Genomic DNA, 27,389 nt, shown 5'->3' on the forward strand with positions numbered 1-27,389 from the left:
GAGTGTTTTCTGCCAACGTGAAAAAAAAATTCCCCTAGTTATGAATTGATTCTGATTATTTCATCTATCTTTGAGTCAATTTTTAGTAATTTGTATTTTCCTATAAAAGCATGCATTTCACAAATACTTAATTTATTAATAGGAAATTACAGATGTTATTCTCATAATTTCTAAAGACATCACACGTTTTCTTCAATCTCTTTCTCATTCCTCATGTTAGATATCTGTGTTTTTGCCTTGTTTTTTCCTGATTAGACGCTGCCAAGGGTTTGGTTCTTTAGTGGTCTTTTCAAAGAACCAGCTCTTGGGTTTATCATCTATATTGTTTTGCTCATTCATCGATTTCTGATTTTATCTTCACTGATTTTTACCTTGATAGATTTCTTTTGCTCTTTCTCTAGGTTTTTGGTATTTAATTTACTTCCTTTTTTTCTCATTTAATAACAAAAGTATTTAAGGCAATGTGTTTTCTTTTGAATATAGCTTTGGCTGCATCCATGAATTCTGATGTAAAATTCTCTTTCTCATTAACTTCTTCATTGTCTGTAGTTGCAACTATAATCCAGGAGTTGCCTAAAGAGATAGTTCTTTTAAAAAATTCTCAGTGATAAGGTTGCGTTGTTAACCTTTATATAATTTTCTAGTTTTACTGCACTGTGATTAGGGTCAGTGCATATCCTACTTTTTGTAATTGGGGAGAGGAATGTTACTTTTGGCCCAACACATAATACATATGTGTAAATCTTTCAGGGACCCCAATAAATGTGTGTAAAAATTCCACGTAACTGATAATCAAATACATTGATTATTCAGCCACTCTCCATACTCATTTGCTTTTTGCCTGCTTGAACTGCCAAGCACTGGGTCGTCCACTAAAATCACAACTTGGTCCATTTCTTTTGTATAAGAATAATTTTTGCTTTGTACGTTTCAGTACCATGTTATTCAGTGCATGAAGGTGGTGGTTTTCATTTTTTGTTATATTTTTGTCAATATAAAATGAAAAAGTTTTGTTTTTTGCCTTGGATTTTGCTTTGTCTGTTATTCCTATTCCCATCCCTAGTTTCTTTCTGATACGTCTTTGTCCATCCTTTCATTTTTGTTCTATGTCTTTTTGTTTTAGATGCATCTTTTATAAACAGAGTAAAGTTAAATTTCTTTTTTGACCTAATCCGTGACCCATTTTCATCCAATAAAAGAGTTGTATCCCATTCACATTTCTTATAGAAACTGACAAATTTTGTTTTCTTAAATTTGATTGTGTTATTTAAACGCTTTCCATTTTTAATACTTCTGTGCTACTTCCTTCTTTTTTTTCTAGTTGCTATGTTGTTCAAGTTTTATTTATTCTCTTTTTACTAATGATTAGAAAGTTATAACGTTCTTTTTTTTTTAATTATTATTTATTTATTTATTTATTTATTTATTTATTGGCTCTGTTGGGTCTTTGTTTCTGTGCGAGGGCTTCCTCTAGTTGCGGCAAGCGGGGACCACTCTTCATCACGGAGCGCGGGCCTCTCACCATCGCGGCCTCTCTTGTTGCGGAGCACAGGCTCCAGACGCGCAGGCTCATTAGTTGTGGCTCACGGGCCTAGTTGCTCCGCGGCATGTGGGATCTTCCCAGACCAGGGCTCGAACCCGTGTCCCCTGCATTAGCAGGCAGATTCTCAACCACTGCGCCACCAGGGAAGCCCTATAACGTTCTTTTTACTTGTCTGGTTATGTTCACTGTTTGATCCTCCATAGGAGGAGGGTCTAGGAGAATTGAGTTAGATTAGCATCAGAGATTGTATCTGCCCTGCTCAAACCTTCAAAACCAAAGAAGAGGAAGGTTTAGATTTATCATGGCATAGAGATCTCACAGATTATGAAAAATAAGAAGGCAACTAGTAGGGGGAAGCCCTGATAAGGAGTTTCACTTTTGTTCAGAGAACTTACTTGTATGTTCTGGCTGCCCGAAGATAACTGAGGTAGGATCCCTTCCCTAACTAATGTATTTGCATACAATACCTCCCTTGGCATGGTACCTTGTGTAAAGTTTTTCAGATTTTGCTGGCATATCTTCTGTTAGAGTGTAAAAACCCTTGAAGGCAGGGGGTTTTGCTTATTTATCTTTTTATACCTCTGAGTTGCTCCTATTTGATCCTTGCCACAATCTTACGAGGTAGATGAGACACCTAGTAGGATCCTTATCTTGCAGAAAAGGAGACAGATGGCCTCCCCCAAAATTAAATGATTCGCTCAGGCTCACACGGCTGGATTGAGGTGAGCACCCAGGTCATCCCTTACTCCACTGCTTTTTCCCATCTAGCATCCTGTCTCCCAGAACAAAAGAGACATCCTGGATGCTGTTTGTCCTGCCTTGGTGACAACAGGATCTTAATCTTTCATTATCTGTGCAGCAGAGGAAAGTAGGTGCTGTTTTCCCTCTTTTCTGCTGGGGCTCTGGCACGCCCATAGGCCTGAGAACACACATGAAGAATTCCTATGTCCATCCAGGTGAAGCCTCTCAGGCAGGGCAGAATAGGGAAGGGCAGGAAGGGAAGCCCACACCCCGAGGTGGGAAGGTGGCTGAGAAAACAGTCATAGGCGCCTCTGCTCTAGCCCGACAGCATCCAGGAAGGGACCTTCTATCTGGATGGTTTCAGCATTCACTGCTGAATCGGTCCCTTTCCCCGGACCCCTGCAGCTAATGTTCCTGGGATATGCAGGCAGAGTTGGTGCTGTTAGAATTCTCATTTTATTAGGCTTTAATCAAGCTCTCCTGTGAAGTGCTACATAAATTTCATTTTGAATTTTGTATATAAAATAAATGAGAGAGAAGGATCATGGACATAACATGTTTTTTTAAATGAAAATGATATTTTTAATTTACTCATATAAAAATCATCTGGGGGTGGGGGAGGGAAGGATTGGGAGCTTGGGGTTAGCAGATGCAAACTAGTATATATAGGATGGATAAACAACAAGTTCCTACTGTATAGCACAGGGAACTATATTTAATATCCTGTGATAAACCATAATGGAAAAGAAATGAAAAAGAGTATATATATGTATAACTGAATCAGTTTGCTGTACAGCAGAAATTGACACAACACTGTAAATCAACTATACTTCAATAAAATATTTTTAAAAAGAACTTTAAAAAAAGCCAGTGTACACCAAACCAAACCAAAAAAAAAAACACAAAAAAATCATCTAAGTGTCAGAAAGATTGTTACATTCTCTTATCCATGGCCTCAGAAAACCCATGATCTAATGTAGGTTTGTCAAATGATTTCCAGCTCCTTGAATATTTTGCCTTCTCTCCATTGAGCGCTGACCCTGGTATTCTTTAAAATCAACCTAAGAACTCACCTGCTATGAAAATTTATTTATGTGACATTTAGGGATGCTTATTTTTACAGCTTATGTTCATTTGTCCTTGATATTTGGAAAAGCCTACTGTGATAGAAAGAACATGGGTCTGGGTCCGTCTGCAGGCCTGAGTTCCAGTTTCAGGGTCTGCAAGTCAGCTAACTTCTTTGAGCCTCAGTTTTCTTATCTGTAAAATATGGGCATGAGACTAAATGATCTTCCAAACGTATGAACTTAAAGTGTTCTTCAGTTTTGGGGTATGTGTCTCTTCCACTCATCCAACTGGATCATGAATCCCCCTAGAACAGGGATTATACCTTCTGCATCTTTGGTACTTCCATCCCCACCCCCAGGCTGCCTGGCACTCTGCATTGCCCCCAGCGGGTATCCTGTCAATGCTGATTGCCAGACTGACAGCACCTGTGGCAGCCAGGAGGTGGCACTTTGGTATTTTCTGCAATAGAAGAACAAACCACAGAATAAGAAATCACTCGGGTTTCTGCTTTATTGACCAAGGTAGATCTAGGGATCAAAATAACCAAGGAGCTATATTTTTTTAATTTGCGTATAATAGATAAAATTGGCTTTTGGTAGTGGTGATTGTATACAGGTCTGTGGGTCTTAATACATGCATAGATTTCTGTAACCACCACCACAATGAGGATACAGAGTCATTCCATTACCCCCAAAAAAACTCCTTTGTATCAGACTCCCCCTGACCCCAATCCCTGACAACTATATTCCAGAATATCACATAAATGGAGTCGTATAGTATGTAACCTTTTGATACTGGCTGCTTTCACTCAGCATAATGCCTTTGAAAATAAACCATGGTGATGCATATCAATAATTTGTATTATTAGTTCATTCCTTTTTATTGCTGAATAGCATTCCATTGTATAGATGTATCACAGTTTGCTTATTCACCTATTGATGGATATTCTGGTGGTTTCCAGTTTGGGGCAGTTATGAATAGAACTGCTGTAAACATTCATGTGTAAGTTTTTGTGTGAACATAAATTTTTATTTCTCTGGGATAAATGCCTAGGACCGAGATTTCTGGTTCATGTGGTAATTCTATGTTTAACTTTTTGAGTAACTGCCAAACTGTTTTCCCAGTGATCGTACCATTTTACATTCCCACCAACAATGTATGAGAGTTGATTGTTCTACATCCTCTTTGGTATTGTCACTTTTGTTGTTGTTCTTCTTCTTTGTTTCGTCTTTATTTTGGCCATTCTGATAGGCTTGTGGTGATATCTTGTTATAGTCTTAATTTGCATTTCTGTAGTGCCTAGTGATGTTGAGCACCTGTTTACCACCCATAGGTCTTCTTTGGTAAAGTGACTTCAAATCTTTTGCCCATTTTAAGTTGACTTGTTTGCTCTCTTGTTGTTGAGTTTTAAGAGTTCTTTATATATTCTGGACACAGGTCCTTTATCAGATATATCTCTGCAAATATTTTCTCCCAATCTGTGGGCAGTCTTTCCATTCTCCTACCAATGTCTGTCTTAGAGAAAAGTTCTAAATTTTATGAAGTTTAGTTTAACAGTATTTTTTTCTTTTATGGGTTGTGCTTTTGATGTCATTTCTAAGAAATCTTTGCCCAATCCAAGGTCACAGAGATTTTCTCCTGTGTTTTCTTCTAAAAGTTTTATGGTTTTACATTTTACATTTAGATCTATGATCCATTTTGAATTAATTTTTCATGAGATGTGAGATTTAGGTCAATGTTTATTTCTTTTGGCATGTGGATGTCCAAATGTTCTGAGTTATCCAAATGTCCAAAGTATCCTTTCTCCATTGAATTGCCTTTGCATCTTTGTGAAAAATCAATCGGTCATATTTATGTGAGACTATATCTGACTCTCCATTCTGTTCCCACTGATCTATGTTTTTATCCCTTTGACAATCCTTTTGACAATTACATTGTCTTGATTACTGTAGCTTTATAGTAAGAAAATCAGCTACTGTGAGTCCTCCAACTTTGTTCTTCTTTTTCAAATTGTTTTGGCTACTCTAGTTCCTTTGCCTTTCCATATACGTTTTAGAATCAGCTCGTTGATATCTACCAAAAATTCTGCTGGGATTTTGGTTGAGATTGCATTAAATCTATAGATCGATTTGGGGGAAATTGGCAGTATTCAACAATATTGAGTTTTCCAAACCATGAATACATTATTCCTCTCTGTGTATTTAGATTTTCTTTTATTCCTGTCATCAGCATTTTCATTTGATTTCTTTCATCAACATTTCATAGTTTTCAGCTTACAGGTCTTACACATGTTTTGTTATATTTATATCTAAGTATTTTTGGTTTTGAAGTTGTGGATGGTTTTGGTTTTAAATTTCTGTTTCCAGTTTTTCATTGCTGGTATATAGAAATATTTTTGTCTGTTGACCTTGTGTTTTGTGACCTTGCTAAACCCACTAATTAGTTCTGAGAGCTATTTTGTAAATTCCTTGGGATTTTCTACATAGACGATCATGTAATCTGAAAATAAAGTCATTTGTTTCTTCCCTTTTAAACTGTATGCCTTTTAATTTATTTAAACCTGCCTTAAGGCACTGGCTAGGGCTTCCAGTATGAAGTTGCCCAGCAGCAGTAACAGTAGAAATCCTTACATCGCTGCTGATCTTTGGGGAAAACACTCAGTCTTTCACCACTTAGTAAGATGTTAGCTGTGGCGTTTTTGTAGATGTCATTAATAGGTTGAATTCTCTTCTAATCCTGTTTGCTGAGAGATTTATATCATGAATGGATGTTGAATTTTATCAAATGCTTTTTCTGCATCAATTGATATGATAGCTTTCTTTTTTTATATATCTTGATTGGAGTATAATTGCTTTACAATGTTGTGTTAGTTTCTGTTGTACAACAAAGTGAATCAGCTATAATTATACATATATCCCCATATCCCCTTCCTCTTGAGCCTCCCTCCCATCCTCCCTATCCCACCCCTCTAGGTGGTCACAAAGCATCAAGCTGATCTCCGTGTGCTATGCGGCTGCTTCCCGCTAGCCATCCATTTTACATGTGGTAGTGCATATATGTCATTGCTACTCTTTCACTTTGTCCCAGCTTCCCCTTCCCCGTGTCCTCAAGTCCATTCTCTACATCTGCGTCTTTATTCCTGCCCTGCCACTAGGTTCATCAGTACTGTTTTTTTTAGATTCCATATATGTGCGTTAGCACACTGTATTTGTTTTTCTCATTCTGACTTACTTCACTCTGTATGACAGACTCTAGGTCCATCCACCTCACTACAAATAAGTCAATTTTGTTTCTTTTTATGGCTGTGTAATATTCCATTGTATATATATATGCCACATCTTCTTTATGCATTCATCTGTCAGTGGACATTTAGGTTGCTTCCATGTCCTGACAATTGTAAATAGTGTAGCTTTGTTTTTTTTTCTGTTGCTATGATGGATTACATTGATTGATATTTTTAATACAAAACTAGCTATGCATTTCTTAGATTAACTCCACTTGGTCATGATGCATTTTTGTTTTTATGTATTTTTGGATTTGATTTGCTGATATTTTGGCCATTCTAATTACATCCATGTTCATGAAGGATATTGGATATTGGTTTGTAGTTTTCTTGTACTGCCTTTGTCTATTTTTGGCATCAGGACAGTGCCCATAAAATGAGTTTTGAAGTGTTCCCTTCTCTTCCGTTTTCTAGAAGAGATGTGGAGAATTGATATTATTTCTTCTTTAAATATTTGGTAGAATTTACCAAGGCAATCATCTGAGCCTCCTGGAGTTTTCTTTTTTGAAAGGTTTTTAACTACAAATTTAATTTCTTTAATAGATATAGCAGTATTCAGGTTATCTATTTCTTCTTGGGTGAATTTTGGTAGTTTATGGCTTTCAAGGAATTGTTTGGTTTTGTCTAAGTTGTTGAACTTATGTGCATAAAGTTGTTGTAAATATTCCTTTATTATCCTTTTAATGTCTACGTGATCTGTAGTAATAGCCCCTCTTCCATTTCTGATATGGGTGATTAGGTCTTCTCTCTTTTATTCTTTCGGACTAGAGATTCAGCAATTGTATCTATCTTTTGAAAGAACCAGCTCTTTGTTTCATTGATTTTACCCTATTGTTTTTCTGCTTTAAATTTTGTTAATTTTTGTTCTTACCTTTATTATTTCCTTTCATCTGCTTGTTTCATGAAGCTCGATAAGGATTAATGTCATCAGAGTTACTGAGTAGAACCATTACAAACTGTATTTTTAAATTCCTTCTTTTGAGAACCACCCTTACAGTTTCCATGCCTTGTCTCCTTGCAGTTGACTGGTCTGAGCGTCTCCAATGGGAAGGACCAACTGGTAGTGTTCCATACAAAAGACAACAAAGACCTCATTGTCTGTCTCTTCAGCAAACAGCCAACCCATGAGAGTCGAATTGGAGAGCTGGTTGGAGTCCTGGTGAATCATTTCAAGAGGTAAAGTTTGATTTTTGTTTAACTAAGTTGAAAATATATGAAATCTTTTATCATAATTCTCACTGAACTTGTTTTGTGCCAATTTTAGTGTACTGAGTTATTTTCCTTCTTAAGGAAAACTTAAATCATCTGTTTCCCAGAAGGCAAAATTAGCATCCAGCCTTAGTTTCAAGATGAGGGATGATCGTCTACTTTTCCAGCCTCCAGCTGAATCAACAGTGAGAGATTTCCCCAATGGTGATTTCTTCACTGCCAATCCAAATGTAATTAAATCCAAAAGACAGAAAACTTACTTTATATTCTTATTGTCACAGGTTCTCATTTACCCCACGTATAATCAGTTAGAGTAGCTACTATGAATATAAATAGATTAGAAGGCAGGTTTAGGATGACATGTAGGTCCACAAAGACTAAAGGGATTCTTTTTTTTTTTTTTATATTTTTAATAAAGTGATTTATTTTCTCACAATTCTGGAGGCTAGATTTTGAGATCAAGGTGTCTGCAGGGTTGTTTCTTCTGAGGCCACTCTTCTTGGCTTGTAGATGGCCATCTTCTCTCTGTGTCTTCACATGGTCTTCCTTCTGTACGTGACTATGTCCAAATTTCCTCTTCCTTTAAGGATACCAGTCACGTTGGATTAAGACTCACCTTAATGACCTTATTTTGACTAAAGGGATTCTGAAGAGGCAATTACCTCTGCAAAAACATGGAGTCATGAGGGAACGTGGCATTGTCTTGAGAACTTCATAGTAGCCCTAGGCGATACCTGGGGTGGTTGTTTATGTCTGTGTAGTGAACAGTGATGTGAGAGATATAAACGGGGAGCAGATCCTGATGGTGATGGGGACCAGTGAATGGATAATTTTAAGCAGAGAAGTGACTTGTTATTTATTAGAGTTGTTTTAGAGATGGGGTTTCTCTTCCCAAAGGAGGTCATGGAGTATTTGGAGTTGGGTGTTTCTCTGACTCCAAACTCAGATGTTCTTCCCATTGTGGCACACTGTCTCTGCCACCCCACCACCCTGATGCCAGAAGGAAACCACTCCTCCAAACTCAGGGACTGAGAAATGAGCCCAGTGTCCAGTTGCTTTTCTTCCTAAAAGACATTTACTACGTTGCCAACAGTAATCTAGTTCCTCATGAGTATTTCTTTTCCTTTAAGTTTAGACATGGCTTTTCTCTAAACAAAGGCGTATTTAGAATCTGCTGTCCACACATCTAATTCTGCTGTGTTCCTTTTTACTGATAAATGTATGGAGTATAATTTTAAAAGTGAGCTGCACAGGCCATTTATTTTATGTTCTTAAACCTTGTATCCTAGATCAAAACAGATCTTTAAATATCTTATATAATTAAATGTTTCTAAATGCTATAAATAAAATAATGTTTCATGGTCATCTGGTGGGAAAAAATAAGAGCCAACTAAGGAATTACCAAAAGATAATAATAAACATATAGGCCTTTGAAAAATTCCCTTCCATCTGCCAAATAACTATCAAGTAAGAGAAATACTGAAGAGTTTAGAATGGAAGGGAAAGACATGGAGAAGGCATCTCTACAATAAAGTCTATAACTCAAATAAACAGGCCTATTTTCTTCCTAATATGTAGTTATAGCACAGTATGGATAATCGAAGGGATTTTAATCTTTACCTTTCATTTGGATGCCTGTAGTAATAAATAGTTTTTGCCTGGGAAACTGAAGTATTTTTTCTCAATCTGAGTCCTTATTTCTGAAATTCTAACCCCTGTTAAATGCCTCTACAAGTGGTGGAAATATGTGAATCTGGTTCTAGAATCCATCAAATGCTTTCTTTTCCTAGCATGTGTTCTGAGATACATTTCTATCTCAAATATATGTAAGAATTTTTTTTAACATCTTTATTGGAATATAATTGCTTTACAATGGTGTGTTAGTTTCTGCTGTATCACAAAATGAATCAGCTATATGCATACATATATCCCCATATCCCCTCCCTCTTGCGTCTCCCTCCCACCCTCCCTATCCCACCTCCCTAGGTAGTGACAAAGGACCAAGCTGATCTCCCTGTGCTATGCAGCTGCTTCCCACTAGCTATCTGTTTTACATTTGGTAGTGTATATATGTCCATGCCACTCTCTCACTTCGTCCCAGCTTACCCTTCCCCCTCCCCGTGTCCTCAAGTCCATTCCCTACGTCTGCATCTTTATTCCTGTCCTGCCCCTAGGTTCTTCGGAACCTTTTTTATTTAGATTCCATATATATGTGTTAGCATACGGTATTTGTTTTTCTCTTTCTGACTTACTTCACTGTGTATGACAGACTCTAGGTCCATCCACCTCACTACAAATAACTCAATTTCATTTCTTTTTATGGCTGAGTAATATTCCATTGTATATATGTGCCAAATCTTCTTTATCCATTCATCTGTCGATGGACACTTAGGTTGCTTCCATGTCCTGGCTATTGTCAATAGAGCTGCAATGAACATTGTGGTGCATGACTCTTTGAATTATGGTTTTCTCAGGGTATATGCCCAGTAGTGGGATTGCTGGGTCATATGGTAGTTCTATTTTTAGTTTTTTAAGGAACCTCCATACTGTTCTCCATAGTGGCTGTATCAATTTACATTCCCACCAACACTGCAAGAGGGTTCCCTTTCTTCCACACCCTCTCCAGCATTTATTGTTTGTAGACTTTTTGATGATGGCCATTCTGACCAGTGTGAGGTGATACCTCATTGTAGTTTTGATTTGCATTTCTCTAATGATTAATGATGTTGAGCATCCTTTCATGTCTTTGTTGGCAATCTGTATATCTTCTTTGGAGAAATGTCTATTTAGGTCTTCTGCCCATTTTTGGATTGGGTTGTTTGTTTGTTTTTGATATTGAGCTGCATGAGCTGCTTGTATATTTTGGAGATTAATCCTTTGTCAGTTGCTTCATTTGCAAATATTTTCTCCCATTCTGAGGGTTGTCATTTCATCTTGTTTATGGTTTCCTTTGCTGTGAAAAAGCTTTTAAGTTTCATTAGGTACCATATGTTTATTTTTGTTTTTATTTCCATTTCTCTAGGAAGTGGGTCAAAAAGGATCTCGCTGTGATTTATGTCATAGAGTGTTCTGCCTGTGTTTTCCTCTAAGACTTTTATAGTGTCTGGCCTTACATTTATGTCTTTAATCCATTTTGAGTTTGTTTTTGTGTGTGGTGTTAGGGAGTGTTCTAATTTCATACTTTTACATGTAGCTGTCCAGTTTTTCCAGCACCACTTATTGAAGAGGCTGTCTTTTCTCCATTGTATTTTCTTCCCTCCTTAATCAAAGATAAGGTGACCATATGTGCATGGGTTTATCTCTGGGCTTTCTATCCTGTTCCTTTGATGTATATTTTTGTTTTTGTGCCAGTACCATACTGTCTTGATTACTGTAGCTTTGTAGTAGAGTCTGAAGTCAGGGAGCCTGATTCCTCCAGCTCCATTTTTCTTTCTCAAGATTCCTTTGGCTGTTCGGGGTCTTTTGTGTTTCCATACAAATTGTGGAATTTTTTGTTCTAGTTCCGTGAAAAATGCCATTGGTAGTTTGATAGGGATTGCAATGAATCTGTAGATTGCTTTGGGTAGTATAGTCATTTTCACAATGTTGATTCTTCCAATCCAAGAACATGGTATATCTCTCCATTTGTTTGTATCATCTTTAATTTCTTTCATCAGTGTCTTATAGTTTTCTGCATGCAGGTCTTTTGTCTCCTTAGGTAGGTTTATTCCTAGGTATTTTATTATTTTTGTTGCAATGGTAAATGGGAATGTTTCCTTAATTTCTCTTTCAGATTCTTCATCCTTAGTGTATAGGAATGCAAGAGATTTCCATGCATTAATTTTGTCTCCTGCTACTTTACCAAATTCATTGATGAGCTCTAGTAGTTTTCTGGTATCATCTTTAGGATTCTCTATGTATAGTATCATGTCATCTGCAAACAGTGACAGTTTTACTTCTTCTTTTCCCATTTGGATTCTTTTTATTTCTTTTTCTTCTCTGATTGCTGCGGCTAAAACTTCCAAAACTATGTTGAATAATAGTGGTGAGAGTGGGCAACCTTGTCTTGTTCCTGATTTTAGTGGAAATGGTTTCAGGTTTTCACCATTGAGAACGATGTTGGCTGTGGATGTTTCATATATGGCCTTTATTATGTTGAGTTAAGTTCCCTCTATGCCTACTTTCTGGAGAGTTTTTATCATAAATGGGTGCTGAATTTTGTCAAAAGCTTTTTCTGCATCTATTGAGATTATCATATGGTTTTTATCCTTCAATTTGTTCATTTGGTTTATCACATTGATTGATTTGCATATATTGAAGAATCCTTGCATTCCTGGGATAAACCCCACTTGATCATGGTGTATGATCCTTTTAATGTGCTGTTGGATTCTGTTTGCCAGTATTTTGTTGAGGATTTTTGCATCTATGTTCATCAGTGATATTGGCCTGTAGTTTTCTTTTTTTGTGGCATCTTTGGTTTTGGTATCAGGGTGATGGTGGCCTCGTAGAATGAGTTTGGGAGTGTTCCTCCCTCTGCTATATTTTGGAAGAGTTTGACAAGGATAGGTGTTAGCTCTTCTCTAAATGTTTGATAGAATTCCCCTGTGAAGCCATCTGGTCCTGGACTTTTGTTTGTTGGAAGATTTGTAATCACAGTCTCAATTTCAGTGCTTGTGATTGGTCTGTTTATATATTCTATTTCTTCCTGGTTCAGTCTTGGAAGGTTGTGTTTTTCTAGGAATTTGTCCATTTCTTCCAGGTTGTCCATTTTATTGGCATATAGTTGCTTGTAGTAATCTCTCATGATCCTTTGTATTTCTGCAGTGTCAGTTGTTACTTCTCCTTTTTCATTTCTAATTCTGTTGATTTGAGTCTTCTCCCATTTTTTCTTGATGAGTCTGGCTAATGGTTTATCAATTTTTTTATCTTCTCAAAGAACCAGCTTTTAGTTTTATTGATCTCTGCTATCGTTTCCTGCATTTCTTTTTCATTTATTTCTGTTCTGGTCTTTATGATTTCTTTTCTTCTGCTAACTTAGGTGTTTTTTTGTTCTTCTTTCTCTAATTGCTTTAGGTGTAAGTTTAGATTGTTTATTTGAGATTTTTCTTGTTTCTTGAGGTAGGATTGTATTGCTATAAACTTCCCTCTTAGAACTGCTTTTGCTGCATCCCATAGGTTTTGGGTCATCGTGTTTTCATTGTCATTTGTTTCTAGGTATTTTTTGATTTCCTCTTTGATTTCTTCAGTGATCTCTTGGTTACTTAGTAGTGTATTGTTTAGCCTCCATGTGTTTGTATTTTTTACAGTTTTTTTTCTTGTAACTGATATCTAGTCTTATAGTGTTGTGGTCAGAAAAGATACTTGATATGATTTCAATTTTCTTAAATTTACCAGGGCTTGATTTGTGACCCCAGATATGATCTATCCTGGACAATGTTCTATGAGCACTTGAGAAGAAAGTGTATTCTGTTGTTTTTGGATGGAATGTCCTATAAATATCAATTAAGTCCATCTTGTTTAATGTGTCATTTAAAGCTTGTGTTTCTTTATTTATTTTCATTTTGGTTGATTTGTCCATTAGTGAAAGTGGGTTGTTAAAGTCTCCTACTATTATTGTGTTACTGTCAATTTCCCTTTTATGGCTGTTAACATTTGCCTTATATATTGAGGTGCTCCTATGTTGGGTGCATAAATATTTACAATTGTTATATCTGCTTCTTGGATTGATCCCTTGATCATTACGTAGTGTCGTTCTTTGTCTTATTTTAAAGTCTATTTTGTCTGACATGAGAATTGCTACTCCAGCTTTCTTTTGATTTCCATTTGCATGGAATATCCATTTCCATCCCCTCACTTTCAGTCTGTATGTGTCCCTAGGTCTGAAGTGGGTCTCTTGTAGACAGCATATGTACAGGTCTTGTTTTTGTATCCATTCAACCAGTCTATGTCTTTTGGTTGGAGCATTTAATACATTTCCATTTAAGGTAATTATCGATATGTATGTTCCTGTTATCATTTTCTTAATTGTTTTGGATTTGTTATTGTAGGTCTTTTCCTTCTTTTGTGTTTCCTAACTAGAGAAGTTCCTTTAGCATTTGTTGTGAAGCTGAAGGTGGTGCTGAATTCTCTTAGCTTTTGCTTGTCTGTAAAAGTTTTAATTTCTCCGTCGAATCTGAATGAGATCCTTGCTGGGTAGAGTAATCTTGGTTGTAGGTTTTTCTCTTTCATCACTTTAAATATGTCCTGCCACTCCCTTCTGGCTTGCAGAGTTTCTGCTGAAAGATCAGCTGTTAACCTTATGGGGATTCCCTTGTATGTTATTTGTTGCTTTTCCCTTGCTGCTTTTAATATTTTTTCTTTGTATTTAATTTTTGATAGTTTGATTAATGTGTGTCTTGGCGTGTTTCTCCTTGCATTTATCCTGTATGGGACTCTCTGTGCTTCCTGGACTTGATTGACTATTTCCCTTCCCATATTAGGGAAGTTTTCAATTATAATCTCTTCAAATATTTTCTCAGTCCCTTTCTTTTTCTCTTCTTCTGGGATCCCTATAATTCGAATGTTGGTGCGTTTAATGTTGTCCCAGAGGTCTCTGAGACTGTACTCAATTCTTTTCATTCTTTTTTCTTTATTCTGTTCCATGGCAGTGATTTCCACCATTCTGTCTTGCAGATCACTTATCCGTTCTTCTGCCTCAGTTATTCTGCTATTGATTCCTTCTAGAGAATTTTTAATTTCATTTATTGTATAGTTCATCATTGTTTGTTTGCTCTTTAGTTCTTCTAGGTCCTTGTTAAACGTTTCTTGTATTTTCTCCATTCTATTTCCAAGATTTTGGATCATCTTTACTATCATTACTGTGAATTCTTTTTCAGATAGACTGCCTATTTTCTCTTCATTTGTTTGGTCTGTTGGGTTTTTACCTTGCTCCTTCATCTGCTGTGTATTTCTCTGTCTTCTCATTTTCCTTAACTTACTGTGTTTGGGGTCTCCTTTTCACAGGCTGCAGGTTTGTAGTTCCTGTTGTTTTTGGTGTCTGCCCCTGGTGGGTAACGTTGGTTCAGTGGGTTGTGTAGGCTTCCTGGTGGAGGGGACTGATGCCTGTGTTCTGATGGTTGAGGCTTGATCTTTTCTTTCTGGTGGGCAGGACTGTGTCCGGTGGTATGTTTTGGGGTGTCTGTGACCTTATTATGATTTTAGGCAGCCTCTCTGCTAATGGGTGGGGTTGTGTTCCTGTCTTGCTAGTTGTTTGGTATGGGGTGTCCAGCACTGGAGCTTGCTGGTCGTTGAGTGGAGCTGGGTCTTAGTGTTGAGACGGAGATCTGTGGGAGAGATCTCGCCGATTGATATCATGTGGAGCCAGGAGGTCTCTGGTTGTACAATGTCCTGAACTCGTCTCTCCCACCTCAGAGGCTCAGGTCTGACACCCGGCCAGAGCACCAAGACCCTATCAGCCACACAGTAGTTCTGTGATCATGGACCAGGCAGTTAACTTCTTGTGCCTCAGACTTCCTTTCGTGCAGCACCTCCTTGCCCCAGAGGCCCAGTCAGGTGTGAGGGAAGGGCTGTCGCTCACAGGCTCTGCAGGGAGGAAGCCCGCGAGGCTGGCACAGGACGCTTTGAATATACGTAATAATTTTAAATGTCTTTAAAATTTATAAATGGAAGGAAGAGAAGACTGTCAAGATACTGGATTTTTTTTTTTTTAGTTCCTTTTTTTTGTCACTGCTTTGTGTGTTTGTTTATTGGCATATAGTTGAGTATAGGGCTATGCCCTAAGAATACAAGGGTGGTTATCCATTAGAAAGGTCTGTCTAGGGCTTCCCTGGTGGCGCAGTGGTTGAGAATCTGCCTGCTAATGCAGGGGACACGGGTTCGAGCCCTGGTCTGGGAAGATCCCACATGCCGCGGAGTGGCTGGGCCCGTGAGCCACAACTGCTGAGCCTGCGCGTCTGGAGCCTGTGCCCCGCAACGGGAGGGGCCGCGATGGTGAGGGGCCCGCGCACCGCGATGAAGAGCGGTCCCCGCACCGCGATGAAGAGTGGCCCCCGCTTGCCGCAACTGGAGAAAGCCCTCGCACGAACCGAAGACCCAACACAGCCAAAAATAAATAAATAAATAAATAAAGTAGCTATTAAAAAAAAACGCAGCTTTAAAAAAAAAAAAAAAAAAAGGTCTGTCTATTCACATAATAGTTCTTAATGGAACACAAAAGTACTATTTGATAAAATTGAATATTTATTATTGTTCATAAATCTTCAGTAAAATAGGAATAGGAACAAATAAGAAGCAAACCTGCAGCTGCCAACCATAGTCATTAGAGCAGAAATGGTTACAGGGATACACCCAGAGCACCTGTGGCCTAAGGAACTTCTAAGTCATGCTGACCCCAGTGTATGGAAGGTGAAGAGGAAGGACAGAGTCAGCCGAGGGAAGAAGTGGCCTCAGGCAGAGGCTGCTGCAGTTTGGAGAGAGGAGGACGTGAGGTCAACAGCCTGAATTGAAACTGTAGGACAACCCTAGTGTGGTAACCTCACCTCTTCTAGGGCTGCATTTCAGCAAATAACTGCCCCCACTGAAAGCAAATAATAAGCCAGAAAGAAAACAGCAAGAGAACTATGCACAGGCAAGATGAAAATAAGGAGCAAAGAAAACAAGGAAAGCCATATGAATAAAAAAGGAAAATATGGGAGTAAACTTTACGTTAAAAAGGGGAGGGGGACTAGCCTTACCCTTATGCCTAAAACAACAACAACAGCGCGAAGACAGAATCTGTGAAACAGCCATTTTCAAGACCGTAGACGTCAGGCAGTGAAGGGCAATGATCCCTGAGAGGTGAAAAGCAAACAAGGTGAGGCCTACAATTACCCCAGCACACTGCCTTGGGTGAGCTCCAGGCCATGGTGCATGCAGGGGGAACCCAGGGGAAGCACAAGGACTCCCTGGGTTCAGGAGATGGAGGCATGTGTCTGGGGAGACCAAGTAAGCTAAAGTTTGCAGGACAAAGTACCAGAGAGGAGCACAGAGAGAGAAGGCTAGAGATCTGTGTAGGATCCCCCTCAAGTCCCACCTAATAAATCTTAAGAGCAAGACCCAAAAGGATCAGACTGCTACCAAGTAATTTAACTGTGTCCTAGAACAAAGCTCATGAATATGTATAGCAATGCAAAAATATCCACCCCCAACAAGGTAGAATTCACAATGTCTGACGTCCAATCAAAGATTACCAGGCATACAAATAGGCAGGAAAATGCAATCCAGTATGAGGGGAAAACCATCATCCAATTGAAACCAACCCAGAACTGACAAAGGTGTTAGAATTAGCAGACCCAGACATGAAAACAGTTATTATAACTAAATTTCAGGTGTTCAAAAGTTAAGTAGAGACATGGAAAATATAAAAAAAGACTCATCAAACTTCTAGATGAAAAATGCACTGATGTTTGAAATATTTCATGATTAAAAACAAAAACAAAAATGTTAAAGCTTATGGCTTTCTTCTCTACCTAGTGAATTTCTCATGACCATCTTCTCTCACGAGCTGAAGCCAGCCCTTTCCTGGCATTTCCTTCTATACTGATCTGAAACTAGATCCAACTAAATATAAATTAGCCTTTCTCTCACCTCCTTCAGTCTTTACTTAACCTGGACCCATTATTTCTGCCTCTGCAAGAACTCACGCACACATTTCACATTTTCTAAAACATTTGAAGATAGTCTTTTAATAAAGTATATTCAAAGGGGTGACATTTACAATATTTAACAACCAGCATGGCTCAAGCACAGACCATTCAGAACAGACGCCCTCCAGAAACACCTGATCCAGCCATACCAGCAAGTCCTGGCTACATTCCACAGACCGGAAGTTATACCAGAGCAGAAAGGTAGGGGTCCCAGAGTCAGGTATATTTAGGATTCCCTGATGAAGTTAAACAGGTTTCTTTACTGCAGTACTTCTCAGAGCTTTTAATATGCTTTGTTCATTTTAAATACAGCCAATTAAAAAATTGTAAGGACATATATATGTGTGCCTGTATATATATCACACACACACAATTATGTATATTATAGACTAGATCCAGAAAGACATTCAGGAAGTGAGTAACTATGTTTGTCTCTGGAGAGGGGAGATGGGGTACTGGGAGAAAGAGGCATAGGAGGTATAGGAGGGAGATTTATTTTTCACTGTAAACCTTTTGCAACAAAAATATGTGTTACTTACCTAAAAATTTTTTCATTTAAATAATAAACGGCAGCTAGTTTTCAGGTATATTATAGATGGCTCTAAATTCATGGTTATTTTCCTTTTCTGTTTAGAAAAGTAGAAAAGAACAAAAGAGCTTTCTAAGTGAATGATTTATCTCATGGCATTGAATAAGTTGAAATAAACCCAAATAAAACCTCTTGGAATACTACCGTTCTCTGGGGTCCCATTGTGTCAGTCACATGAAGCTAAAGTGAGGTTTCTTTGTGGTGGTTATGCCAGTGGTTTCCCAGGCCAGTTTGCCTTGCCGAGGTTATGAAAATGGCTGACTTGACTTTCGGTTTGTATCTCATGCTCAGCAGTGACTACCTACCGGTAGTGAGCTTTTCTGCCCACTAGTAAACAGATGGCCTCACACTGGCCACCCTACAGAGTTACCAGAGTTACCAGAAAGTCTGTAATATTAAGCTGTCAAAGGACCCATCTGCCCTAAGCAGCTGTCCAGGCATTTGCCTGTCTGGATGCTGGAAACCTCAGTATAACCCCAATCTTAGGCACAGAAACTTCTTATTTTTCCTGTTCTGTTTCTGTGGTGAAAGCCAGAAGTCAGTGCCATCTGCTTCTTGTTTTTCATAAGCAGTATCTTTAACACCTGCTTAATTAAAGGAGCACCGCTACTGAATTTAACTGAATGCTTGACCTGCTTCTCTGTTGTAGTTTGCTTATGTTCTTTTTAACTCACACTAAAACTATGGGTAGAATCAGACGAACAAGCAGGCCATTGGTTATGGCCACAGGGGCCAGGGGAGATGAGCCCTCCTGAGCAGGGGTGAAGGTGGAGGAGGGAGGCCACCTCACAAAGGCCTCTGCTCCTGGCCCTCTCTGTCCGGTCCTTCTGATGCGCACGCCTTCCTGCTCCTCCCTCATTATCCGCGCTCCTCTGCCCCTGAACCTGGATACCCATTTTCCTGGCTCGTAATCTGTATTCCCAAACTGCTTTCCTTGAATGCCTGGCTACTAATCATAGTAGTTTATATTACAACTAAAAATATTTAAGTAAAATAGAGATAGTTGAAAATAATGTAGATAGACAGCTACAGTTGTCCCTCAGAATCCGAGGGAGGATTGGTTCAAGGACCCACTGGCAGGAGATCCGCAGATGCTCAAGTCCCCTAGTGGGCCCTCTGTATCCACAGTTCCTTATCCGTGGATTCAGCCAACTGGGGAATCGTGTGGTCCTGTAGTATTTATTGAAAAAAATCCACGTATAAGTAGATCCAGGCACTTCAAACCTATGTTGTTCAAGGGTCAACTGTATAGAAGATTGGTTAATTATGGTACATCTTCTGAACGGAGTATTGGGGCCATTTAAAATGATAATTATTGAAGTCATCTGATTCCTGGTGACAGAAAAGTGAGTGACCACAATTCACCCTCCTCTGCTTTCCAGTAGAGATACACATGAAAACATAGAAAGAGATACCAACGTTCCTTAGTACAGGAAACTAGAAATGTTGCTCAACCAGAGGTCCACTGAGAGGTACATCCTTCACCTCTGCTCACATGTCACCTCATCAGGCCTTCCCTAACTGTCCTGTAGAGAATAGCAGTTCACTCACCTCAGAACTCCCTGACTCCTACTCTGCTTAGTTTTCCCCCATGGCTTTCATCTCCATCTGACACTGTATCTTTAGTTTTTGCTTATTGTATATATTCCAACTAGAATATAAGCCCCATGTAAGCAGAGACTTTATTTCTATTTATTTCTATTTCACTGCGGTTTCCCTAGTGTTCAGAACATCCCTGGCACTCAGAAGACTCCCAGTAAATAATTGTTGAAAACGGAGGCTGGCTGATGGGGCTCTCTGGCCGTAGGATACTCCTAGCCCTTTCCTACCAATATGTGCGTCTTGCCCACCAGAGGGTGGTAACTTAGTCCTCCTTCTGTATGAAGGAAAGGAAGAACTCTTTTACAGTTTCCTTCCCTTTATGAATACTTCTCGTCTTATACCGATTGCAGGATTACCACTCTAAGCAATGTAATACATCTGGGGACAGAAGTGAATAGGTATTTCAAGATATTAAATCAGCAAATAAAAGAGCTATGGGCTGGAAGAGCCATGGGTATGTTGTATGCTGGGGGTTGCAGCTTTTCCTTTACTGTTTTTTTTTTTAACAACTTAAGAACTAGAAATAATTTCAAACTTTCCTTCTCGGTAGGCTGACAGGGCAACAAGATGTAGGGATTCCCTCTCAGATCAGCATCTTCATAGTAAGTAAAAGACTTCAGAACCACACCTAGAGGCTGTGTCCATAAGGCAGCTCTCCAGCTTAAAAGCGGAGAAATGGATTCCAACTATAAACAGGTGGACTTTAAGGACGACTCCAGAAGAATCCATATGCCCCTTTCGTGCGAGAACACCAGAACTGTCTCCTTAGTTATGAGACCTATAAAGAAAGCCAGTAGCAGTGACAATGGTGTAGATTATAGCCTTAAAAGAAAAAGCAAAGCATATTTCTGAAAAGGAGTATAACAGAAAATTCACATTATAGAAACTAACTGTATTCTGAATAAAATTCAAGAAAGCATGGATTCTACGTAAACATACCAAAGATTACATGACAGACCGAGATGAAGAGGGTCCTGGCTGAGAAACAAAAATGTCCAATTATTTGAATGAAATAAGAAATGATATTAAAGAATTTAAATTAACATGAAAATGTAGAAATGACACAATTGGTATTGCAGAAAATAGAATCAATATGAAAGAAAAGTTTAAGATGGTCTCTTGGCATACAGAGGAAGGGGGTAATAACAAAGAAGCTGACAGATATAGAAGGCAGAGAACAAAAAATTTACATTCAAATAATAGCTGTACTTGAAAAAGAGAAATACACTGAGCAAAAGTAAGACTTGTTTTACTGATTCTAAGGAATACATTTTTTTAAATTTTAGCATCTCTGAAATTGGGGTGTGACTTATAATTGGTGGATTCTTACAGTGATAATGGGCAACATCTTTGTGATACACAAATAAGGGTACATCTTACAGAGAAGGCATCTTATATTCAATAAAATGTGTTAGTTTAAAACATAGTAGAAGAAAATCTTCCTGTGTCAGAGTAATCAAGATTGTCACCACGTGGGTAAGATGCCTACCCCAGTAGAAGTCACTTTGGCCAGAGAAGTGGGTCTTCTCAGAATATGGAAGTCTCCAATAAGACCAGGGGAAGAACATTTTTTGGAACAGGGCAAAACAGCTGGGTGGGAGTGTTTGGAGGTGAGGTATTTGAGGCCAACATTTCACAAAAGAAGCAGAAAGTGGTGCTGTGCAGAAGAAACAAATAGTATAGCATCATTATTAATTGTGAAAACACAGAAACCATATAAAAGTCCATGAAAATAAATATGGTTAAATATGTTATGGTATTTCCATACAAAGAAATAGCATTTGCCATGAAAAAACAATGATAGTCTTTCTTTTTTTTTAATTATTTATTTTTGGCTGCATTGGGTCTTTGTTTCTGCACGCAGGCTTTTCTCTGGTTGAAGCGAGTGGGGGCTACTCTTTGTTGCAGTGCTTGGGCTTTTCATTGCGGTGGCTTCTCGTTGTGGAGCACGGGCTCTAGGTGCACAGGCTTCGGTAGTTGTGGCACGTGGGCTCAGTAGTTGTGGCTCGCGGGCTCTAGAGCGCAGGCTCAGTAGTTATGGCGCATGGGCTTAGTTGCTCCGTGGCATGTGGGATCTTCCTGGACCAGCGCTCGAACCCATCTCCCCTGCATTGGCAGGTAGATTCTTAACCACTCTGCCACCAGGGAAGTCCAGTGATAGTCTTTCTTTAGCAGGGTTCCTTAAAGTGTGGGCGGCATCTGCATTGGGATCACCTGGAGGTGCTTGTTCAAAAGGCAAATTGCTGGGCCCCATCCCAGGCCTTCTAAATCCGAATCTCCAGGAATCTACACCTTTAGTGAACTACCCAAGTGATTCCCATTGGTTTCATGAACTGACACAGAAAATGGCCAGGATAAGCACATGATATTTTCATATGGCCTTTTTGCTGAAGCCATGTGACAAAGGTAGCATTTTTTTTTTTTAAAGCAAACCACTAAAGCTTCGTGTTTTTAAAATGATTATTACCAAATAAGGTGCAAAATAAGCATCTCCTCCTACCCCGGGGAAGAGAGGCAGAGTGAGGAATGGGCTGAGGTTCAGGGAGAAGGGTGAAAGAGGGGTGGAGGTGAGAAGTGAGATAAGAATTGGCAGGAACCAGGATGCTGTTTACCACCTCTGCTTGTCCCAGAAAGAGCCACTCCCCATTCTAAGCAATGGTCTTCAATCACCCTATGAAGTTTGCAGTTAGGACCTGCCTGCCCATTTCCAGGTAAGATACCCCACCTGCAAATAACAGGCTTCCATGGAATGAACTTAACCCATTTCTGTATAGTCATACCCATCTTCTATACACAAAAGAACCCCAGAGAGAAGTCTTAAAAGCTTTTCAGTGTGACTGAGGCAGGACCAGAATCAAACAGCATTAAGGTGTGACAGCTGTTGAGGACCGTGAGCCATCTACCGACGTTCCATTTCTCTCGCGCTGCACCGTGCCCGTCTGCCTTGAGAAGCAGCTGCCCTTGGACAAAGCCCCCTCAGAGGACATGCAGGGGTGCACGGTCATCCTCAGCTTTACCTGCTCTTATGACAGAGATTTACTGGAGATTTTTGTGCAGATCAAAGATACTTATTTGCTTTATGAAATATCCATCTTTGCCTTTCATGTTGAAAGAGAAAATCCAAAAGTACTGGAAAACTGATCATCTTTTCAGCATCTCTGCAGGAAGATACGGTACAGTTAGAGTAATCGTATTACTTTTTTTAAAGGCCCATAGCACTAACATTACAATATATGTTAAAATGGAGATCTTTCTGTGAGGTATTCATGAATTCACCAAATGATTATATACCCTGGTTTGTGCTATCTGTTGGAATTTTTTCCTAAATGGTCAGATAGAACTTTTTAACTTAATGAGTTTTTGAAAGCTTTCTTCGTGTGTTTATTTCAAGTCTTATCATCTGTATAGGAAGTGTAATGTACTTAAAGTATTTTATCTGAAACCAACACTGCTATATTTTCATGCTGTCATTCAGCTTTCATTCTCTGGAACACCCACTGCAGGTCTGGCTATGGGTGAGGGGGGCGAGGGGTAGGAGGGATGCAAAGATGGACCATTTGGTCCTTTTCCTCAAACAGCACTTAATCTCATGAGGAAGACTGTATGCATGCTCCATTGTCTGATACATGGTGCGATGGGGCTGGGCCATGGACGCACAGGGGATGAACTGGTTCCCTTTGCCTGTGAGAGTCAGGAAAACCCTGATAGAACAGGTGATCATCCAACTGGGTCTTCACGGCTGTCTGGAGTTTTATCAGTTGGGAATGGAGCAAGGTTTTCCCCTGGAGAATGGAGCAGAATATGCAAAAGCTTGGTGGATGGGGCTTCCTTGGTGGCGCAGTGGTTAAGAATCCACCTGCCAATGCAGGGGACATGGGCTCAAGCCCTGGGCCGGGAAGATCCCACATGCTGTGCAGCAACTAAGCCCGTGCACCACAACTACTGAACCCGCGTGCCACAGCTACTGAAGCCTACACTCCTAGAGCCGTGCTCCGCAACAAGAGAAGCCACCGCAATGAGAAGCCCGCGCACCACAACAAAGAGCAGCTGTGACGAAGTGAGAGAGTGGCGTGGACACATATACACTACCAAACGTAAAATAGGTACCTAGTGGGAAGCAGCCGCATAGCACAGGGAGATCAGCTCGGTGCTTTGTGACCACCTAGAGGGGTGGGATAGGGAGGGTGGGAGGGAGGGAGATGCAAGAGGGAAGAGATATGGGAACATATGTATATGTATAACTGATTTACTTTGTTATAAAGCAGAAACTAACACACCATTGTAAAGCAATTATACTCCAATAAAGATGTTAAAAAAAAAAGAAAAGAAAAAGAAAAATCGCATCAAAAGAAAGAGAAAATAAAAGCCTAATTCATTCTGGTAAAAAAAAAAAAAAGTCGAAAATAATATCTCATTTTTGAAATTACCCATGAAAACTGGCAACCACTCTGTTGAATAAAATGTTTAGCAAATTTTAAAAAATAAATAAATAAAAAACTCTCAGACCTAAAAAAAAGTAGCCACCACTCGCCGCAACTAGAGAAAGCCTGCATAGCAACAAAGACACAATGCAGCCAAAAATAAAAATAAAAATAAATAAAATAAATAAAAAGGTTGGTGGAAAAAAGTAGTTGAAATAGGAGTTTCTAAGACCCCATGCCAGTAACTTTGAACTTTATCATATAGGTTATGGGGAGAAAATAAGTATTAAAATATACAACTGCCCAATGACACAAAGCCTAATGACACAGATATCTTCCATGTTAGAGATGCTCAGGAGGGCAAAACAATTGTCCACTTAAGAGAAATGGAAATTTGAAGACACTAGTTGATATATCATACGTCCGTGGCCCCCATATGCCAAAAAGAATGAATTAAATGGAGAAAGAGCTAGCAAGGTCTACCTTGCTAAAGAAAGACAAGTGCAACTCTTAGTAATAACATCAGAAATCAAAAGTCCTCAAAGGAGTAAGAGCTATAACAAAATTCCTTAGCTTTTGTAACTTCCTTCCTGTTATTTTGGTGACCTAAAATATATAATTATTAGCAAAAAAAATTCCCTAAGATGAGAAGGAACTAGATTTTTGCCTTCCTGGACAGCCGGGAAGTAAGAGGTTAAAGAAGGTTCACTGCATGCTACAGCCATTTTTAAGCGAGAGAAGATTCTCCAGGGGTAAATGATGGTGACACTGAAGAGAGGGTGGAGGCACTTGGGTGTGGGGACATTTGTCGTTGGGTCTCTGCGGCAGCCCCTTCTTCTGAAACCTCCCTCTTCCCTGTTATTCAGCTCCATGGTTCCCACCAGAGGCGTGACATCCTTACATCCCCCGACTCCCTGGAAGAGCTGAGGAGCGCAGGGATGGCACCTGGCCCACACTGCACCACTTTTCCCTTCCTCAAGATTGGTGGGCCTCAGACCAGAGAAGACTTACAGGTCATTGCCTCTCCAGAAACTGGGAGCTGTGGTGACCGCATTTCCAAAGGTGGAGAAAGCTGCTCTCAGAGAGAACGGCATAGCTGACCCACAGAGAAGCAGAGATGGCAGTGAAGGAGAATGTGGTGCAGTCGGGCCCTGTGTCAGCTGAACTGTGTGGCCAGCCTCTGTGTGGCCTCACATTGTATGACCTTGTTTGACACTAAGATCTTGCATCATCTGATGCAGGCTGGTTTATCAAAAATCAGTTCACCAGTGCACATGTGGTTGACAGGACTGTGCTGTATGTATACTTGGAAATTGTTAAGCAGGTGAAGTTTTTATTATGTGGCTTTCCTTTCCAGTTTTTTAAAAATAGATTTTAAAAAATCAATTTGCCAAAAGTCAATTTGCCAAGTGGCCAGTTCACTGAATTTGCAAAAATTTGCAGAGTTACCAAAAACTGGTTTCGAGGAATATCCTTCTTGAATTTGTTCCTTGTAACAGCATTTTAAGGCATGTTCAGGTTAAAGAAAACTGAGCCTTTTGGATTAGCTTAGTCTTTTTGTGGATTTTAGCTGAAAAATGGACTACACTCTATTTGCACATGTATTGTTTGGAGTTTATTTAGAATGGCTAGGAAAGGATATCCTTTTGTTAGATACCTGCAAAGAACCAGCAAGAACATATGTCTTTTATACAAGCGTTGTGCTCTTAGGGCCTCAGAAGTCCATAGAACCATTTCCCAAATAGCGGTGCCACGTGTTATGGTTTGACTCACAGAGAGGCAGCCTGCATTTCAGGTCATCCAGACTCAAGCTTTTCCTAGAAACTGGCGCCACCCACTTTCCACACCAGATCTTAAAATACAAAGCAACTGTCAGAATCCACAGATGTTAACATTTCCTTACGGGAAATTTAGTTTATACTAAATCTTCAAATTCTCCTTCAGTTATTTTCCATTTGATATTTAGTACTCTTCCATCAAATTTGCCCAAATGACTAATTCATCTCATTTACCAATTTACCAAAAACTTGTTCCTTTTGACTCTTTATAAAGTTTACAGTTCAGTTAGAGGAGATGGCAATCAATAGCTTTTGAGAATTTCCAGGAAGTCTAATTGATCAGTTTTCATAACAACAGTCTAAGGAGTCCCTTTGTCTCTGGCCCTGCTGTTGTAGCTGGAAGTAGCCGGAAGAGAGGAAGGAAGAGAGGAGAGTGTGTGCCCCATGCACCTGGGTGCCAATCCTGGTGGGGAGGGGGGACAAAAGGGACAGGCTGATAGGTGAGGGAGAGCCGGATGGCCCAAGAGCCGTAAGTGTCCAGCCAATCCATCCAGCAAAAACTGGATAAACAAAAACACAGTTTTGTTAACTATGCAAATTTGACAAATTTGTCATTCAGCATATTGATCTTTGGTGAATTCATATTTGGCAAATTACTTTTCCTCAGTGAATTGTCCTAGTTCACAACAGGTTCCCCTCACTTAAGCTAGTAGGAACTGGGTTTGTGTCCCCGTATCCAGGAGTCCTAACTCAATGCACTGAAGTCCTGCAAAAGTCAACAGTTTTGATACACTTGTACCTACTAATAAATAATATAGCAGATGTTGTTGGATCTTGGTAAAACATATAGTTGGTACTTTATTGCCAACATTTAGTATTCCTCCTAAGACACCTGTTGAACCTGCCTCTAAACTCTTTTTTTTTTTTTTTAATTTATTTGTTTTGGCTGAATTGGATCTTCGTTGCTGCACGCGGGCTTTCTCTAGTTGTGGCGAGTGGGGGCTACTCTTTGTTGTGGTGCGCGGGCTTCTCACTGCAGTGGCTTCTCTCATTGTGGAGCACAGGCTCTGGGCGCACGGGCTTCAGTAGCTGTGGCTCGCGGGCTCTAGAGCGCAGGCTCAGTAGTTATGGCACATGGGCTTAGTTGTTCCGCGGCATGTGGGATCTTCCCAGACCAGGGCTCGAACCCATGTCCCCTGCATTGGCAGGCGGATTCTTAACCACTGCGCCACCAGGAAAGTCCTCTGAACTCTTTCTGGAGTCTCTTTAGCAGATTCAAGTGTCCCTGTTTTGTAAATATTGGGGTGTTAAACTCATCTGTAGGTATTAGAGATGTTCCTTTATAAATTGATATTGTGAAGTTGTATTTTATCCAGTTTAACTTTGCTGATTTTGTAACTGAGCTTTCTAAAAAATGCTTGAGAATCTGCCAGCTGTTGGTTGTAGTTTTTTCCTCGTCTCTGGGCATCAACATTGAAGACATCAGTTATTTG

The 27,389-nt window shown here is 39.5% G+C and overlaps 1 protein-coding gene across 3 annotated transcripts in view; it reads left to right on the forward strand.

Moving 5' to 3' along the window:
* Window positions 1-27,389, forward strand: part of MYO1D (myosin ID) — a 350,018-nt gene that overhangs the window by 235,766 nt on the left and 86,863 nt on the right. For 2 of the 3 annotated variants that reach the window (XM_036837322.1, XM_036837323.1), the window contains exon 21: window positions 7,657-7,811. In XM_036837322.1, the coding sequence (XP_036693217.1) occupies window positions 7,657-7,811 (155 nt within the window). Of the gene's footprint in view, window positions 1-7,656; window positions 7,812-24,984; window positions 25,074-27,389 lie in introns of those variants that run through there. The other variant, XM_036837324.1, reaches the window with a different exon arrangement.

The sequence above is a fragment of the Balaenoptera musculus genome, chromosome 20, assembly GCF_009873245.2.
Source record: "Balaenoptera musculus isolate JJ_BM4_2016_0621 chromosome 20, mBalMus1.pri.v3, whole genome shotgun sequence".
Taxonomy (NCBI): domain Eukaryota; kingdom Metazoa; phylum Chordata; class Mammalia; order Artiodactyla; family Balaenopteridae; genus Balaenoptera; species Balaenoptera musculus.